Source organism: Choloepus didactylus, chromosome 7 (assembly GCF_015220235.1).
Source record: "Choloepus didactylus isolate mChoDid1 chromosome 7, mChoDid1.pri, whole genome shotgun sequence".
Classification (NCBI taxonomy): Eukaryota; Metazoa; Chordata; class Mammalia; order Pilosa; family Megalonychidae; genus Choloepus; species Choloepus didactylus.
The window spans coordinates 72,915,391-72,936,094 of NC_051313.1; the positions used below are offsets into that span (position 1 = coordinate 72,915,391).

The following is a 20,704-nucleotide window of genomic DNA, read 5'->3' on the forward strand; positions in this document are numbered from 1 at the left end:
AGTCCAGGACCAGATGACTTCATAGGTGAATTCTACCAATCATTCCAAGAAGAATTGGTACCAATCCTGCTCAAACTCTTCCAAAAAATTTAAGAGGAGGGAACACTACTTAACTTATTCTATGAGCCCACCTCACCCTAAATCCAAAGCCAGATAAAGATACTACAAGAAAAGAAAATTACAGACCAATTTCTCTAATGAATATAGATGCAAAAATCCTCAACAAAATATTTGGAAATCGAATCCAAAAGCACATTAAAAGAATTATACACCATGATCATACACCATACCTTCAAGGTATGCAAGGGTGGTTTAACACAAGAAAACTAACTCATGTAATAAACAACATTGACAAATCAAAGGGGAAAACCCATATTATCATCTTGCTCCACACAGAAAAGGCATGTGACAAAATCCAGCATCCTTTCTTGATAAATGCACTTTGAAAGATAGGAATCAAAGGAAACTTCCTCAACATGATAAAGGCCATTTATGAAAAACCCACAGCTGACATAGTACTCAACGGTGAGAGACTGAAAGTTTTCCCTATAAGATCAGGAACAAGACAAGGATGCCCACTGTCATCACTACTATTCAACATTGTGCTAGAAGATCTAGCTAGAGCAAGTAGGCAAGAAAAAGAAATAAAACACATCCAAATCAGAAATGAGGAAGTAAAACTTTCACTATTTGCAAACATGATCCTATATCTAGAAAGTCACAAAAAATCTACAACAAAGTTACTAGAGCTAATAAACAAGTTGAACAAAGTGGCAGGATACAAGATCAATATGTGAAAATCAGTAGGGTTTCTATACACTAGTAATGAGCCATCCAAGGAGGAAATCAAGAAAAAAATTTCATTTACAATAGCAACTAAAAGAACCAAATATCTAGGCATAAATTTAACCAAGGAAATAAAGGACCTATATTCAGAAAACTACAAAACATTGCTAAAGAAAATCAAAGAATATCTAAATAAATGGAAAGACATTTCATGTTAATGGATTGGAAGACTAAGTATTGTTAAGATATCAGTTCTACCCAAAATGACTTATAGATTCAACGCAATTCCAATCAAAATTCTAACAGCCTACTTTGCAGGAATGGAAAAGCCAATTGTGAAATTTATTTGGAAGGGTAAAGGGCCCCAAATAGCAAAAACAACTTAAAAAAGAAGAATGAAGTTGGAGGATTCACAGTTCCTGACTTTAAAGCATATTACAAAGTTATAATCATCAAAACAGCATGGTACTGGCATAAAGATACATATTGAAAAATGGAATCAAACTGAGAGTTCAGAAATAGACCCTCATATCTATGGTCAATTGATTTTTGACAAGGCTCCCAAATCTACTCAACTGAGACAGAATAGTCTCTTCACAAATGGTGCTGGGAGAACTGGATATCCATATCCAAAAGAATGAAAGAGGACCCCTAGCTCACACCTTATACAAAAATTAACTCAGAATGTATCAAAGACCTAAATATAAGAGCCGGGACTACAAAACTCCCAGAAGAAAATGTAGGGAAGCATCTTCAAGATCTTGTGGTTGATAGTGGTTTCTCAGACCTTATACCCAAAGCACAAGCAATGAAAGATAAAATAGATAAATGGGACCTACTCAAAACAGAAAGACTTTTGTGCCTCAAAGAATTTTGTCAAGAAAGTGAAAAGGCAGGCTATTCAATGGGAGAAAATATTTGTAAACATATATCTGATAAGGATTTAATAGGTAGAATATATAAAGAATTCCTACAACTCAATAATAAAAAGACAAACAACCTAATTTAAAAATGGCCAAAAACATGAATAGACATTTTTCCAAAGAGGAAATACAAATGGCTAAAAAGCACATGAAAAGATGCTCAACATCACTGCTATTAGGGAAACGCAAATCAAAATCACAATGAGATATCATTTCACACCTACTAGAATGGCCACTATTAAAGAAACAGAAAACTACAAGCATTGGAGAGGATATGGAGAAATAGGAACAGGCATTCACTGCTGGTGGGAATGTAAAATTGTACAGCTGCTATGGAAGGCAGTTTGGCAGTTCCACAGGAAGACAGGTATAGAACTGCCATATGATCTGCCAATCCCACTACCAGAAGAACCAAAAGCAGGGATGCAAATGGACATTTGCACACTGATGTTCATAGCAGCATTAGTCACAATGGCCAAAAGATGGAAGCAACTCAAGCATCCATCAACCAATGACTGTATAAACAAACTATGGTATCTACATATGATGGAATATTTAGCTGTAAAAAATGAAGTCTTCATGCATGTGAAAACATGGATGAACCTGGAAGACCTTATGTTGCGTGAAATAAGCCAGACACAAAAGGACAAATATGGCATTAACTTACTAACATGTACTAAATATACTGAGCAAACTTGTGCAGTTATTATCTAGAACACAGGTTAACAGAAGATAGAATGAGGATACATAATGGAGAACTGATGCTTAATTTGTGTAGAATTTTTAGAAAGGTTGATTGAAAACGTTTGAGAATGGATGGGGGTGACTATAATATATTATAGTGTGTGTAAGTAACAGCATTTAATCATGTGATAGTGTGTTGAAAGGGGAAGTTTAGCATCATGAATATCACAAGAAAGCAAGCCAGAGGATGAAACAAGGGACTGTATAATATAGTGAACCCTGTTGTGGATGATGAAGGTGGTTAATAGTATAAATTAAGAATGTTCTTCTATGAATCAGAGTAAAATGTATGGTACAACTACAAGGTGTTAATAATAGAGTGGTATATGGGAAAATATGCACCTAATGCAAACTATAGATTATAGTTAACAGTAATATATTAATGCTCTCATATCAATTGTAATAAAGGGACCTCTCTGAAGCTAAGTGCTAATAAAAGGGGGGTATAAGGTGCATGGGATTCTTCTTTTTGGAGTTATGAAAATGTTCTAAAATTGATTGTGGAGATGTAAGCACAGCTCTTTGATTATAATGAGAGCCACTGATTGCACACTGCATGGACTATATGGTGTGTCAATAAAATTGTGTTGGAAAAAAATATTAAGGAAGATATGTTAAGAAATGTTAAGGTTGTGAGACTTAATTTATTTCAAAGATGGTATCTTTTCTGTTGTGTCTAGAATTGACAATTTTATTCATGTTGTAGAGGATATTTAAAAATATGTAATCATTAGAAGCTATCAGTATATTCATTGTAAAAAGTTGATTAGGTCCAATTTTCAAAGTCCTGTATGCATACTGTCAGTATCTCTGAGGTCAAGGTCAAGTTGCTCTAGCTATAATGAGAGTCAACTTCTAAACACAGGTTATATGCCTACTTTTTGGCAAACATATAACAGAGATGGTGCTTCTAAAACTCAAGAATTCAAATAGATAATGCAGTGTAAGCAAGAAAAATTATATTCATTTATCCCATGTGACACATTGAAGTAACACATCACTTATTTAGAAGACATTTAATCTTGAGTACCCAGCAAATAGGAAGGAAGTAAGAAAAGAGCCAAAGTATATAGAAGTTCATTCACTAAAACTGTCTCTCTGGCACTACTTAGTTACTTTTAAATTTTAAATATAAAACTCTAATAAGATTATTACTGGCTTATTTTCACATACAGCAAATTAGAAAGTGCTGGGGCATAAAGCAGTAATAGTGTAAGGGGCAGCAGAAAATAACAAGAAAAGAGACTCAAGAAATTTTAAAAATAGTCATTTTGTATAAGGTAAATAGCCCTACAAATTTCACATCTATTGATCTGTGACACAATACTGATGCCTATAATTAACCTGAATCTAATGGCTATATTTGCATGCTCTGTTTAAAAAGGCATGAGGTGTTATATTCATATAATGGAATACCTTTAAAAGAAATAACATTTCTAAATTTTAAAGATTATAGAAAATACAGTATACAAAACTCTAGATTAATTGCAGTTTATAATAAATACATATACATAGAAAAGACTAGAAAGAAATACGTGCATTTGCATTCTGGCTCCATCCTTCCCAGCAATCTACCCTAGGGCAAGGTCCTTAATCTCCTAGAAGCTAAAATGGTATTAGTAGGACCTACTGCACATGATGAAAAGGATGACTTTGGTGATATTTGCATAGTGTCCTGCAGTGTGTTTGGAGTTGTAAATCTTAGCCACCATCATTAAAGATAATCAGGACAGAATAAAGAGGACATTTTAAAACATGCTAATATTATCAAGTTTGTTAAAAATAAGATTTACAGGATATTGAACTATTTATATAAGATCTCAAAATTTTTGAGCAAATAACTTTTAAATTAACTTTTTGAATGTATGCGTTCTCACTCTGATAAAACTCTTGCAATTATCTATCAGCTGGATTAGGTAGACATTATATCAATTTTATAGAAATAATGTCAGAAATTATGATTTGTCGTTTCACGGAAAGCTAATGATAGAACTAGAAAGGCCAGTGTCTTGACCCTTTCTATGAGCCCCATGGACTTTTTAAATGCTCTTAACCCAATATAAATTAGTCACTGACTAAACTCTAGTATGGTGTTAGTTTTATAACACATATTACCCTCTTTCTTGTGAGGCATGTTGATTTTTTTTCAGCTCCATCTTAATAATTAAATTGACTAATAATAATTTAGTCAAAATGTGGATAAGCCATGGCTTTATCACTTCATTCTTGATTTAATTAAGCTTACATCTTTATTATAACCAAAGAAAAAAATGTTTAAACATGTGGCACTGTTAAGACTACTCTGCATTCTTTGAAAACATGCCACAAAATAAACACCTCTTTTTGGTATTATTAAAATATAGCCAAACAACTAATAAGAAATAAATAATTAACTAAAGAATTTCTACTAAAACAACTAAGGTAGATAATTCAAATAGATTGATGAAAATAAACTCTATCATCCATTCTATACTTCCATGCCCGAAATTTGAGGCAAGGGAAGGAACAAAGGATATGTATAAAGAAAAGAAAGTAATATTTATTGAACACTTGCTACAGGGGGTAATGTACATACCTTATTTTTAATAAGTTAACAAGATAGCCTTAAGTATGTAAATTGTTAGCTGGCTTAGAAAATTCTAATAATACTTAAAATGAACCAAATAGGCTTTGCATATCATCCTAACAACTTGTAACAGCAGTATAGCTAAGGAGGGTCATTCATTCATTCAACAAATATTTCAGTGCTTATTTATGTTCTAGGCACTGTTCTAGATACCAGGGCTAACATCATTGGGCAAATCAAGAAAACATCCCTCCCTTATTATCATGTTAGAATCTGAACTACAGAAAAAAAATAAAGCAGGAAAAGGGAATAGAGAGCACCAGGGATTGGGAGGTGGGAGTTGAGATTTTAGAGTGTGGTCAAGGAAGGCCTGATTGAGAACACACTTGAGCAATGACACAAGGAATAAGGATATATAGAGAAAAATCAGCTGTTGTATTAAAATAGACTAGGGGCAAGGAATGAATCAATGAGACAAGTTAGGAGGCTATTCCAACAATATACATAAAAAAAAAAAATGATAGTTGCTTGGACCAAAGTGATAACAGTGGAGGTGTTGAGAAATAGATTCTAGATATACTTTGAAGGCAGAACCAAAAAGAACTGCTGATTGGCTAGATGTGTGTGTCAGTGTATGAGGACTCAGTGATGATGTCAAGGGTTCTGGCATAGCAAATGGAGCAATGGCGTTGTCATAACTGAAATGGGAAAGACCATGTATTACGGTTTGCTAGAGCTGCCGTTATGCAAAATACCAGAAATGGATTGGCTTTTATGGAGGGGATTTATTTGGTTACAAATTTAAAGTTCTAAGGCCATAAAAGTATCCAAACTAAGGCATCAACAGGAGGATACCTTCACTGAAGGAAGGCCGATAGTGTCTGGGATACAGGTGTCAGCTGTGTGTCAGCTGGGAAGGTATGTGGCTAGCATCTGCTGGTCCTTTGCTCCCAGCTTGTGTTTCAAAACGGCTTTCTCCAAAATGTCTCTCGGCTTTTGTCCCAGCTCCTATGCATTGTTGTTTCTTTCACCTAGGATGTTTCTCTCTAAATGTCTGGGGGTCCTCTCTTAGCTTCTCTAGGGCAAACTCTGGGCTTCAACTTTTAGCTTAGCATCTTCAAATGTGCTTCTTTCTGCATCTCCAAGCATCTATCAGTGTCAGCAAACATCTGGGTCTGTGTTGGCAATTAGCTTCTCTCTTAAATACTCCAGTGAACTAATCAAGACCCACTCTGAATGGGCAGGGCCACACTTCCATGGAAATAATCTAATCAAAAGTATCACCCTCATGGAGTGAGTCACATCTCCATGGAAACACTCAATCAAAAGTTTCCACTCTACTCAAAAGACTAATAAATCTGTCCCCAGAAGATTGCATTAAAGAACATGGCTTTTACGGGGCATAATATATCCAAACCGGCACGTTCCATTCCCTGGACCCCAAAAAGACATGCCCTTTCCAAATGCAAAAGTACATTCATTCCATCACAATATAGATAAGTACAAAGTCCTAACTTTCTCCTCTGGCTATGGATCTGTGAAACAAGTTATCAGAACAAGCTATCTGCTGCCAATACAAAGGAGGGACAGTCATAGGTTAAATGTTCCCATTGCCATAGGAAGAAATTGGAAGGAAAACAGGGTTCATGGGATCAAAACAATTCCTAAAACCCGCATGGCAAACTTCATTAGATTTCAAAGTTTGAGAGTCATTTATGAAATGATGTTTTATCCTTGGGGCTTGAGAGAGCAGGAGTCCAACCCTTTCTAAGGGCCTTCACGACAGCCCTTTACTCTCCAAATACTGGGATGAGTGCTCCAACATATCTATGCACTGGGGTGACCACCTTCTTCTCAGCCCCACTCTCCTCAAGCATCAGAGTGCCACCCACACTCTGCATCTCCAGAACAAAGGCTCTCCTCTATCTGAACAGTGGGGTAGAGGCTAGGTTCTCCCTAAGCCCCGGGGAATGTGCTCCACTCTCTGAGGCCTGGGGTGGGCAGCAATCTTCCTGAGCATTGAAGTGGAAGGCCCACCCTCTGCCTCTGGGCAAACTCACCCTTTCCATGTGCATGGGTTGTTCTGCTCTCTCCTTGCCCAAGATTTCTTGGCTTCAGAACTTGGCTTCTATGGTTCTGCCTTCTCTGAAGAAAGTTTTCCTTCAATCTGTCCCTTTTCTGTCCATTTTAGTCCAGACTGACTGTGGTTCCATTTATACAGATCTCACAGAAAAATTTTTTGGCTTGCTATAAAGCATACAGGGGTTAAAACCATCAGACAATAGGACTTTCCACAAATCCCTTCTGGATAACTCCATCTCCAATCCTGGCTTGTACTGAAATGGCTGGCTGGTTCCAGGTTTCATTAAATCCTCCCAAGGGGCTGTAGCCACTGGGGTCTTACTTTCTGGAAGCCCAAGTTTTCCAGACCATCAATTTCTGGTTTCTATGAACTCAAGAGTTCAGTTTTCAGCTTGTCTCTTTCCTCTCTCATTTTCCTATAAGCTGCAAGGAGAAGCCAGGCTGCATTTTCACATTTAGTTTGGAGATCTCTTCAGCTAAGTATCCCAATTTGTCACTTACAAATTCTGCCTTCCTTCCGACACCAGTACTCAATTTGCTAAATTCTCCACCACTTTAAAACAAGGATCACCTTTCTTCCAGTTGGTAATAACACAATCATCATTTCTGTTTAAGGCCCCATCAGAAGTATCTTCAAAGTCCGTGTTTCTACAAACAGTCTCTTCAAAGCAATCTAGGCCTTTTTGATCAAGCTCCTTACAATTCTTCCAGAATCTTCCCCTTATTCACCTAAAAAGTAGTTCTAACATGTTTGGTATTTGCAAACTCAGCAGCATCCCACTTTTGGTACCAAAATCTGTTCCGGTTTCCTACGAGCTGCCGTTATGCAAAATACCAGAAATGGATTGGCTTTTATAGAGGGAATTTATTCGGTTACAAATTTAAAGTTCTAAGGCCATAAAAGTGTTCAAACTAAGGCATCAACAAGAGGATACCTTCACTGAAGGAAGGCTGTTCACAGAAGAACACCTCTGTCAGCTGGGAAGGTACGTGTCTAGCATCCACTGGTCCATTGCTCCCAGGTTGTATTTCAAAATGGCTTTCTCCAAAATGTCTCTGGGCTTTTGTCCCAGCTCCTGTGCATTGTTGCTTCTTTCGCCCAGGACTTTTCTCTTTAAAAAGTCAGGGGGTCCTCTCTTATCTTCTCTGGGGCAAACTCTGGGCTTCATCTCTTAGCTTAGCATCTTCAAATGTTCTTCTATCCGCATCTCCAAGCATCTCTCAGTATCAGCAAGCATCTGGGTCTGTGTTGGTGTGCCAGTTTGGATGTATTATGGCCCCTAAAACGCCATTATCTTTGATACCGTCTTGTGGGGGCAGATGTATTGGTGTTGATTAGGTTGGAACCTTGTGATTGGTTTCCATGGAGATGTGACCCATCCAACTGTGAGTGACACCTTTGATTAGGGTGTGACCTCTTAACTGAATGTTTCCATGGAGATGTGGCTCCGCCCATTAAGCATGAATCACTATTGGATCACTAGAGTCCTGTAAAAAGAGCCACACAGGCCCAGATGCTGCTGTAGCCTAGAGAGGAACATCCTGGGAGAAAGCCATTTTGAAACAAGAACCACGGAGCAGACGCCAGCTACGTGCCTTTCCAGCTAACAGAGGTTTTCCAGACGCCATTGGCCATCCTCCAGTGAAGGCACCCAATTGTTGATGCGTTCCCTTGGATACTTTATGACCTTAAGACTGTGACTGTGTAACCAAATAAACCCCCTTTTATAAAAGCCAATCCATTTCTGGTGTTTTGCATTCCAGCAGCATTAGCAAACCGGAACAGTCAGTTCTTAGCTTCTCTCTTAAATATTCCAGTGAACTAATCAGAACCCACCCTGAATGGGCGAGGACACAGTTCCATGGAAATAATCTAATCAAAAGTATCATCCATAGTTGGGTGAGTCACATCTCCATGGAAACACTCAATCCAAAGGTTCCATTCTAATCAAAAGACTAATACATCTGCCTCCACAAGACTGCATTAAAGAACATGGCTTTTAGAGGGACATAATACATCCAAACTGGCACACCATGGACAGAGTAGAGCTGTGTTTGTGAAATATTAAGTTTTAAATGCCTAGTAGACACCCAAAAGAGATGCTGAATAGTTAACATACGTCTAGAATTCAAGGGAGAGGTCTAATCTGGAAATATAAGTTTGAGAATTGTCAGCATAAACATGGTGTTTAAAACCACAAGATTGGATAAGAACACCAAGTGAGTAGGTTTAGGATGAGAATTAAAAGGTTAAGGACTGAGACCTAAGGTATTCCATCATTGAGATCAGGTATATGAGAAAAGGCTGAAAAATGAATGACCAGTTTGAGAGGAGGAAAAAAAAAAAAAAAGGAATAATCAACTGTCCCAAATACTGTTAAGTAACAAAAAAATCAAAGCAGAGAATTGGGTTTGGTAAAAATATAGAGGTCATTGGTGTTCCTGATAATAGTCATTTTGATAAATGACGAAGACAAAAAGCTGGCTGGTGTAGATTTAAGAGAATAGAATGAGAAGAATTGAAGATGGTAAGGTTAGACAACTCTTGAGATGCCTTCCATCCACAGAGAATTAGAAGTATATAAACTCAGAACTCAGATAAATGTAGAAAGTCAACGATTCCAATTCCAGAAACTCACGTGTTATTAAACTCTGTGTTTGAAATGAAAATCTAAATAAAACAAAATCCAGTAGTCAAAATCCTTGTTGAACCTTCTAAAGATACTAATTATTTATACCATGGTCTGACTGACTTTTTCTAAAATCTCTCTAAAATTGTTTTGTAATAAAACAAAGCTGTCATTTACTACACCAAGCCAATACTAAAGTTGTTAAAGAAGAAATTAGAAACATAGAACCTGAGAGGGCAGGTGAATGAGACTAAGAGACAGGTGTAAAAAGAATGTGTCAATTGTAGGGAGCAGGGGATGAGGAAGACCCTTAGCTAAAGGAGCAATATGAGTCCCTAGAAGTTAATAAAGAAAAGTCCCCAAATGTTAAAAAGACAAAAAAGGGCAAGTTTGGAATATTTTTGTTCATTTCTTAAGTATTCAAAATACTCACCTTACTTGAACCTCCACTTCCTATCTGCTTCAATATGGAATAAATTCTTCCTTTAACTGAAATGCATTCATTAGTTGAAGAGGATGCTGAAATCTAAATAATTAAAATAAATTAAAAAATGTATCAAAAATATGTTCAAGAAACTACACTGAATTTAGTACAGTGAAATGCTTCCAAGTTTGAAATCATTTTAAATCTTAAGTACATAGATATTTGCTATGGTATTTTAAAAAGTGAACTTGCCTTACATGTTTTAGTTAAAGAAATAAAATTATTAAATGAATATACAGACAAACTTCCAATATCTCCACCTCTAACTGGTTTTTTACTTCTTAACATAAAATTTATAGGAGGGGGAAAACACTTAATATCCAATATTAAGTGGCTATTATTTTTCCCGTCCCAACCTTTGCCAAGCATTCTATTCAGTATATTAATCACATTCACAATGCTGCAGTACCCCTCCCCACCACCATCCATTACGTCTGTATTCTACTTTTAGTCTTTATGAGTTTGCATTTTCTAATATTTGCTTTGTGGTTAAAATGCGACTTAGAGTTAACCTCCTATGTCTATTACAATCTCATTTACTTTAATACCAACTTAACTTCAAGAGCATACATAAACTATATTCCTATACCCACTAGTTCCCCAACCTTTATGTAGTTCTTGTCATAAATTATGTCTATACATTATGAGTCCAAAACTATTGATTTATCATTACATTTTATGCATTTGCCTTTAGATCCTGTAGGAAGTAAAAAGTGGAGTTACAAATAAAAAATATGACATTATGTGTATTTATATTTGCCCATGTCATTACCTTTACCAGAGACCTTTATTTCATGTGTTGTGTTTTTCTGCTTAAGAATGAGTATTGAACTAAAGTGTGCATTCACAAAGGCTTCAGATACAAAAAACTTGATTTACAACATGTAATCATGTTCTCTCAACACAGTTTTTAGGGATTACTATTATTATTCCTAAAAATGACCTTCTTTTGGTCTTGATCCTCTAGAAAACTATTATTTTTCAAAACTTCCTGAAATCTTCCTTTTTCCTAATGGACAGTTAAATCACTCCTGCATATTTATCAGTGTACCCTGTAAATGTTTTATTACCTTTCCCACTCTACAATGTGATTATGTTTTCATGTTTGCCATTAGATAACGGGGCTCCTTGAAAGAGAGGTCGTCATTCCTTCATTTTTATTGTATGTCCACTGATCACCACACTGTAGGTCCTCAATGATTATTTCTTGAATGAATGTATAGTTACATTGCTTTTCCCTGTTTATGTCAGAAGTCCATAACCTTTTTTCCACACTGCCCCAGCTGACTTTCCACACTGACTTTCAAATGCCTGACAGACCCCATCAATAAAGGATGCTTATAAATAGCTATTACGCATCTAATATGCTTTCCTTTCTTTCCTTCACTCATCAGTGTCATAATGCATAGGATGAGTCACAGTCTAAAAAAAGTTTAATGAACATCTTTGTTTATGGACAAAAAAGTTTTTCTTCTTTTGAATTATTTCCTTAATGTAAATTGCCAAAAGTGAGCATCTTGGTCAAAGTGTATGATTACATTTAAAGTTCCATGTACCTATTGCCAAAAGATTAGTATCAAATCAAAAGGCTACTAGGGTTTCAGCTGGGGCAGCGAGCAGCCGTTAGCTGAGCATAACCACCATTCTGAGTGACAATGGTCAGGGCTGCTGGCCACATCTGAGGCTGTGCCTTGGGGTGGTTTGCACTTGCTATGTCTGTGGGCAACTTAAGCAACTTGCATCTTAATGAAGAGAAAATTCAACCAGATGCCAGTGGTACTGTTGTCAAGAACAACACTAATGCAGAAAAGACAGATAAAGAAGAGAAAGAGGACAGAGCCACCCAGTCACTACTCAAGAAGCTGATCAAAAGCAACCTTGTCGATAACAAAACCAAGTATAAGTCCTGCAGTGGGATCCAAATTCTCCCCTCTACTTAGTAAAGTCTTGTGAAGAGCTTCAGTAGAAACCACAGATTCTTCAGTGAGCCTATGCCATGGGCTTCAATGATCAATCAAAGACACAAGAGAATGCAATGCTTTTAATGCTTGCTGAACCCCCATAGAATCCAGTCTCAGTCCAGTACTAGTAAAACAGTACTAGTAAAACAGCTGCCTCTGTGTTGGCCCTGCTCAGCAAAGTAGAATCTGCAAAGCAGATACTCACAATGTTTGTGCCTCTTCCCAACATATGAACTTCCCCTTCAAATGGGAAAAATGATAGAGCAGATGGGCAAATTTTACCCTGAAGATAGCTTATGCTGTTTGAGGCGATAAATTGGAAAGAAGTCACAGGATAACTAAGCAGATTGTCACTGGCACCTCTGGCACTGTCCTGGACTGGTTATAAAAGGTCAAGCTCATCAACTTCAAGATCAAAGTGTTTGTTGTGGATGAGGTTGACTTGTTGATAGTTACCCAGGGCCAAGATCACAGCATCCACATCCAGATGATGCTGCCCAGGAATGGCCAAATACTGTTTTTCTCTGTTACCGTTGGAGAATTTGCTTGGAAATTCACCCAGAAAATGGTCCCAGACCTGTATATTTAATCAAACTGCAGCATGAGGAAAAGACCTTGGATACCATCAAGGAGTATTGTATCCTTGCAACAACAGAATTTTGAGCCTTGTTTAACCTCTTTGAGGCCATCCCCATTGCTCAAGCTATGATCTTCTGCCATACATGCGAAACAGCTAATTAGCTGGCAGCAGAGCTCTCAAAAGAAGGTGGCTCTGCTGAGTGGCGAAATGATGGTGGAGCAGAGAGGTGCCATGATTGAGAACTTCTGAGAGGGCAAAGAGAAGGCTCTGGTGATCACCAACACGTGCACCTGTTGTACTGATGCTGAACAAGTATCTGTCATCAACTTTGATCCTCCCATGAACAAGGATGGGAACCCATCGGGTGCACTGGCTGCTTTGGCAAGAGGGGCCTGATGGTGAACAAGATCAACAACAAGCAAACCATGAACATTCTGAACATAATCCAGGAGCATTTTAACAAGAGAGAAAGACTGGACATGGATGATTTGGACAAGATTGAGAAAATAGCCAACTGACAGCTCCACCAGGAATTGGTACCCAACTTCAGCACTCCACCCATAGGGAGACTATGCTTTCCCAGCCCAGGCATCAACAGTGACCACAAAGACAAAGGCACAAGCAGAGAGAAACAAACTACCTCATTTAAAATTACATTTGGATTTGACAAAAATTTGTGCAAATGAGAGAGGAAGGTAGAAAACATTGTTTACCCAACTTTTGAAGATAAGGCATGAATACACAGAAATTTATCTTTTGGGGAAAAAAGGCTACCAGGAATATTAATTTCCCAAGAGATTGCTCATTAGTGAGTTTTAGCTTTAAAAAGCTTTTGAGACGCAAAACTAATATTTTAAAATGACACTTCTTATTCCAATTACTAGCAAAATAGAATATTTCCTTATGTTTTTACTATTTATATTTCCTCTTCTAAGAGCTTTACTACTTTTCTTTTGGGCTATTTTTATATTTGAGTAAGTTCTATAACTAGTGTAGATATTAGACCTCTGTTGATTGATTCTAAGAGGATTTCTCAATCTGCATATTCCTACTTTAGAGTCCATAACTCGTAAATCCAGTTCAAGTCCTGTTTCACCTGGACTATTGCAAGAGCTTCCCAACATGGTGGAATTATAAGTCTCTCCTTTGTAAAGGGAAAATGTAAAGTTTAAAGTAACAAAGTGTGTGTGTGTGCGTATAAAATAAATATTTTTTTTTGCCCAACCTTGATTAAAAGGAAACACATAAGTCAAAGACTCCTGCAAAGAGGAGGACCTCTCCCCGGACCTATAGATGTTTTGTTCAGATGGAGTACTGTGAGAGGACTTATTCTGAGCTGGCAAGGAAGCAGAAACAAAAAAAAAGCACCTGATTAGATAATTAATTAAGTTGAAACAAGGGCTAAATAAACCCCAGTTCAGCTCAGTCCCACTTTAGATCCAAAATGGCAGAATTATTCTTGTGTAATCTTCCACTAAATAAAAAAGATATGAACTCTAATGTCTTTAACCTCCAGGATTGAGAAACACTGTTGAGTCAGTCATGAAATGTCTTCTATAAGAAAGCATTAGGCTATGAAATACGTATTTTTTAAATTAACTTGTAAATTCATCAAGCCTCCCCCAACCCCGCCTTTTGCTTCCTCTCTATGTTGGTTTGGAGCTATTATGTACCCCAAAAAAGGCCACATTCTTTTAATCCATTCCTGTGGGTATAGACCTATTATAGATAGGACATTTATCTTTTGGGAAAAAAAGGCTACCAGGAATATTAATTTCCCAAAAGATTGCTCATTAGTGAGTTTTAGCTTTAAAAAGTTTTTGGTTAGCTTATTTCAATTGAGATGTGACCAAGCCCATTCAAGGTGGGTCTTAATCCTTCACTGGAGTCCTTTATGAGAGGATAAAAGGTGGGGACATTTGGAGAAAACTTAGAGAAACGCCCCAGATATGCTAAGAGAGAACCCACAGATGTCAGAGAGAAAGCCACTGAAATCAGAAGCTGAAAGCAATGAAACCCAGGAGTGACGGATGAGCAGATGCTGGCTATGTGCCTGGCTATCTGACAGAGGAACCCTGGATGCCAGCAACCCTTCTTCAGACAAGGTATCCTCTTACTGATGCCTTAATTTGGACATTTTCATTGCCTTAGAATTGTAACCTGTAACCTAATAAATCCCCATTGTTAAAGGCCAAACCATTTCTGGTATATTGCATTCCGGCAGCTTTAGCAAATTGAAACACTCCCTTTTCTCTTCCTTTTGTACATATACTGTGACAAGTTCTGATAGGGATGGAAGCAGTTCAATGTCCTTTTCACTGAGCTGCTGACAGTTTTTAGGATAAGTATTTCTTGCTTATTTCTGATCCAATGCCAACGTGAAGTTCACTTCCCTACGCAGGCCTCCCCATATTCCCTTAGTACAACCTCCTCTCTGCGGCCAGCATTATCTTTTCAAAATAACAATCAAATCACACCCCTTCCCTGCTCTAATCCCTTCCACAGTTTCCTATCCTTCATAGGGTAAAACTTAAAGGACCCAGCAGAACCTTGAGTATCAACCCTTCCCCTTCCTGAGCTCTAGCCACACTCGAGCCTTTTTTCAGTTTCCTTCTGACACTATTCTCTTCTGCAAGGCTCCCCCCCAAACACTTCAAACAGGGCCTGACACTAATAGTCATTCAACAAATGTTTTGAGTGAATGTGGGTAAACCCAGCCATCTTTTCCTTTAAGATTTATTATATTGCTTCAGTCCTCAAAAAACTATCAGTTCTTTATATAGTTAGAATAATCTGTTATAGCTAATTTATCACTGAATATTTATATTTAATACTTGTTGGGTTTTTTTTCTGTTTTATTAAAATAACAATTAGTGCTAACATTTATTATTTACCAAGTGCCAGGCTCTTTTGTAAAAGTTATATACATTTTAACTTATTTAATCTTCACAATAATCCTAAGAGGTAGGTAGCTTTATAATCTCCATTTTACAGATGATGATGCTAACATTTATTATTTACCAAGTGCCAGGCTCTTTTGTAAAAGTTATATACATTTTAACTTATTTAATCTTCACAATAATCCTAAGAGGTAGGTAGCTTTATAATCTCCATTTTACAGATGATGAAATAAGCATGGAGTTTAAATAACTTGCAAAAGGTCACAAAGCTGGTAAGTAGTGGGGCCAAGATTATGCCCAGAAAGTCTGGCTTCAAAGCTCATGTTTTCTACCAGTATTAAGTTGCCTCTCAGATAGCTATTAGGAACAAATTTTAGCTACTGGTATAAGAAGAGTGTCTAAATTAATTTTTCTCCAGATAGCAATCTAATTGCCTCATCAACCAATGATTTTTTTTCTCATTTCTAATTACTTCATACTATACTCTAGTAGCATCTCATATCGCAATTCTGATATTCATGAACACTTATTTTTTCTAAACAAATAATATATTAAACGGCTAATGAAATGAAGCTGCTTACTAGCAGCTTGCTTAAATAAATAGTTAAATAGAATAAGAAGTCAACTAGTTCACAAGGGAAAACTTATTCAACTACTCAAACAGCATCCTTTGGCCTAATTAATGAGAAAAACTCCAACAGCTTTTTAAATTACTTTGACCGCACAGAGTCATGGAGCACATCCTATTAAGGATATCAAGAAAGAGTTTTGCCTAATAGGAAGAAGAATGGATAAGTCCATAAGACCTGTCTTAAAAACCAGATGCTATTAAAAACAAACAAACAAACACAAACAAAACCCAACTATGATTATACCTTAACATACCACCGTGAATAAAGCTTATCGAACCTGTAAATTTTGAAGCGGAGTAGCTGGTATTTGCTGCTGTTGCTGCTGGAAATAGGCAGGTTGGCTATATGGTGTTGATAATTGACAAGCAGGTGGAAAGTCATTTTTTGCAACTGGAGTTCTAAAACTATGAAAGAAAGCATTTTAATTTAAAACATTAAAGTTAAAAACTAAGATCTTTATTCTGTTTCCCTATAATTTTTAAGGTCAGTATAAACTTTAAAGTGCTACATCAAACAGAATCTAAGTCAGTTTTCATTATATAGCTGCTCTTTACTTTTTCTAGATACATTATCACCAGAAATTTTATTTTGGGAAATTCTTTCTGAAAGTAATTTTCTATCCCCAGACAAGAAGTCTGCTAGTAAAATAAAGAAAATGATATTTACAAATAAAGAGTTGGGGATATTTTATAAGTATTTAGCCAAGACAAAGGTCACTCTATGGCTGATCATGGATTTTATGAGTGTTTTTTACACTGATGTTCTACAACAGCCTGCTAGAAATATCTGAAAGCCAGTCACATCAGAGGAGTTTGGCATTTGCGCTTAAATCTGTTCAGTTCACATTTGTGTTCTGTTTGTCTCATAGACAACTGTCTATAAGACTATCCTCAACAGCAAGCACATTGCTTGGCATACAGTGGTTAATATCACAAGAAATAACTATATTACTATTTTAGTTAGTAATCACTTTAAAAATTCTAAGTATAATAAAATGAGGCAATATGTATAAAAAATGTACTAAATAGGTAAGAGATATAATCTCTAAGGCCAGTTCTAATTAAGATTCAGATTGTATTGTGAAAATGAAAAACAAAAGGCATCATGGACCCAAGTTATCTTTTAAGACATTTAAAATACAATCACCAGTTGAAAGCTATGATGTACCATACCCTTTTATTTCCTTTCTTTGAAATGTCATCAATTTGCTTTTGCAATGTGCCCCTTGGGTTTTCTGTCATTCAGCACTGCTCATCCAATATCTTCTTTCATCCCTCATTCCCATCCACTCCAGTCTTACACTTTGTAACACCCAAGAATTAAGTGAACTATATAACCAATCTCTTCACAAAAATCCTTAAAATATATGCTATTGCAGTCACCTTCCTTTCCCTGTTTTACAGATGAGAAAATCGATGCTGAGAAAATAATATGAATTTGCAAAGTCTTTAAAGTAACAGCACAAGATTCAACCCCAGATCTACTGGGCTCCAAAGTCCATGTTATTCTATTATACCACACTGCTTCCCAAGTTAAGTGCCCAAAGTAATTACCAGCTCATGTAATCATCTAAGGTATTGCTGCATGGTGTCTTACAAATAGATTTTGGATCAATCCATTTAGGTGCTGGTATTGGTGGTGATTGTTTTAAAACCGAAATGGCAGGTTGCTCAAAAGTGGTATGTTTCTGCTAAAGCAAAATGAAAAACACTATGATTTAGATTTTTTAAATTACTTATCTGTTTGATAGTTTTAACAATAGTATTACTTTTCAAAACAATTAAGAAATAAAAATAAGAAATTCAAAAGCATGATAAAAATAGATAAGCATATGTACTGAATAACTTTTTAGTATTGCTCATTTACTACAAATTCTGAAGCATATTATATTTTGCTCAAACTGATTATGAATAGAGGGAAGGTATAGAATGTTTAACAAAAGAAGGTCTAACATCTTCTTTCATCAAGGCTGTTGTAATCAGGTACTAATATAAAATATAATCTAAATAAGTATTCTGTGCTTCTGAAAACTAGCCTTTCTTCAATCAATAACTGAATTTTCTACATTTATGTTAGAGAGAAAAAGTCAAATACTAATTATTTAGCAAAATTTGAAATGGCAAATGCCTATCTAGGGTCCTTCTCCCTTGTAAGAAACCCAGAGCCAATGGAATTCCTCTGGTAGAATCCGAAAACCATGATGAATGAACATCCTCTACAGCAGGTCGGCAAACTATGGCCAGGGGCTGAAACCTGTCTGTCACCTGCTTTTGTAAATAAAGTTTTATTGGAACACCACCATGCCCATATTTTTACGTATCTATGGCATTTTTCACACTATAATAAAAGAATTGAAAAGTTGCAATAGAAACAGTCTGGCTGCAAAGCCGAAAATGTTTACTATCTAGCCCTTAACAGAAAAGTTTGCCAGCCCCTGCACTGCAGCATTTCAACCAACAGAGAACAACACTCTGCTTGAACGCTTTTAGTAACTGAGCACTCACTACTGTAATGAGGTTCACTTCAATTATGGGCCATCTCTAGCTAATAGAAAGTACTTTCTAGTATTTAGATGAAATCAGTTTCTGTATTTTCAACACACTGGTCCTCATTATGTTATTGAGAACCACAATAGATTGATCTATTCTACTTTCTACATTTCAGTCCTTTAAATTTTTGAAGACAGCTATCATGGCCAATAATTCTCTCTTCCTAGAAAAAATTTTCCATTTCATTCAAGACTTCCTCATATATATATTAGCAGTGATTGTATTATTGAGAAATTGTTGTAGTAAGATTATTGAACAAGGAAAATAGAGAATATTTTAGTCAGAGAGTAGGATGATTGCATTTGAGATTTTAAAAGTCAGAACTGAATATATAGGAATCAGTGGCTAAGGTGAAATTATGGAAATGATCATGAAAGAAGAGGTCATGAATTTGCAGGTCAGGGTATAAGACTGGAGTAGGGGTGTAGAGCCCATGAAAATGATGACAGTTTTTAGGTTGATTCCAAGAGATGAGAGCCATAAGTAAGGAATGGGATGTTATATCCAGAAGGGAGAGCCCCCAAAAGGCAGGGATCTTCAACATCACTTATAATATTTTCAAGGTTAATCTATGTTATAGCATGTATCAGTACGTCGTTTCTTATTATTGAATAATATTCCATTGTATGGATATACCACAATTTGTTTACTCATTCATCAGTTGATGGACATTATTGAGGCATATGGTAATTCCATATTTAACCTTTTGTGGAACTGCCAGAGTACACTCCAAAGTGGCTGCACCATTTTCCATCCCCACCAGCAATGTATAAGGGTTCCAATTTATCTACATCCTCAACAACACTTGCTATTGTCTCCTTTTAATAATGGGCAGCCTAGTGAGTGTGAAGTGGTGTCTCTTTGTGGTTTTGATATGCATTTCCCTAATGATACATAAAAGGTTTTGAGACCACATACCATCCTACTGGCTTACAAGTTTCCAAAAGAAGAAAAGAAAAGAAGCTTGTTTAACAGGATTCTTGATTCAACCTGTCAGGATCCTTATCATCTAACATTTGTTATCTATTGCCTTACTTACATCAGCAGTTCTCAAGTGTGGTCCAGGAAACCCAGGGTGAGTGTGGTTCCCAAAACCCTTTCAGGGAGTCTGCAAGGTTAAAATTATTTTCATAGTAATACTAAGACAATTGGCCTTTCCATTTCATTCTCTCATGTGTATACAGTGCAGTTTTCCCAAGACTACATGACGTGATAATACAATAGATTGAAAGCAAGAGCAGATAAAAAATCAAGTCTTCTGTTCAGTTAACCATTACAAGATTTCCAAAAATTTAAAACAATGCCATTCTTCTTGCTACAATTTTTTTGTTTCTAAAAAGTTATTTTTCATAAAAGTGTATTCATAAGTTCACTTGTAATGGGTTTATTATTTTAATATATTAATAAATATTTGAAAATTGGTTTCCCTTCTTAATACAGTAAATATAAGATAAATATAACCCCACCTAAATAAATGCTGTTTAGAGGCCTCAAAAATTCTGAAGAGTATAAAGGGGCCTCAAGACCAAAATGTTTGAGAATCTCTGAGTTAGAATTTAAAGCTTTTACTGTGTTCTCTACAAGTCATTTAAAAGAAACAGTGAGGAGGGATATGGCCTTGCACTGTAGATAAACCTCTCCAGTAGTCCATTGGACCATTCCTTCTGAAATAGCCACTAACTGCTAGCATAATTATTCAACCTATTACAAATTGACATACATAGTCTTGTCTACATTTTTCTAGTTTATCCATGAGGATGATCACAGAAATTCATCAAATGCTTTGGCATAGTATTATCCTAGCTCAAGGGTCAGCAAATTTTTTTCTATAAAGGACGGGACAGGAATCACTTTAGGCTTTGTCAAA

The 20,704-nt window shown here is 36.4% G+C and overlaps 1 protein-coding gene and 1 pseudogene across 2 annotated transcripts in view; one reads left to right on the forward strand and one right to left on the reverse strand.

Moving 5' to 3' along the window:
- TTK (TTK protein kinase) overlaps positions 1-20,704 on the reverse strand; it is a 63,901-nt gene that overhangs the window by 17,084 nt on the left and 26,113 nt on the right. Inside the window, exons 12-14 of one of the 2 annotated variants that reach the window (XM_037843414.1) lie at positions 17,842-17,975; positions 16,566-16,692; positions 10,165-10,257 (exon numbers count right to left, since the gene is read on the reverse strand). In XM_037843414.1, the coding sequence (XP_037699342.1) occupies positions 10,165-10,257; positions 16,566-16,692; positions 17,842-17,975 (354 nt within the window). Of the gene's footprint in view, positions 1-10,164; positions 10,258-16,565; positions 16,693-17,841; positions 17,979-20,704 lie in introns of both variants that reach the window. The other variant, XM_037843413.1, reaches the window with a different exon arrangement.
- LOC119539704 lies at positions 11,871-13,274 on the forward strand (annotated as a pseudogene).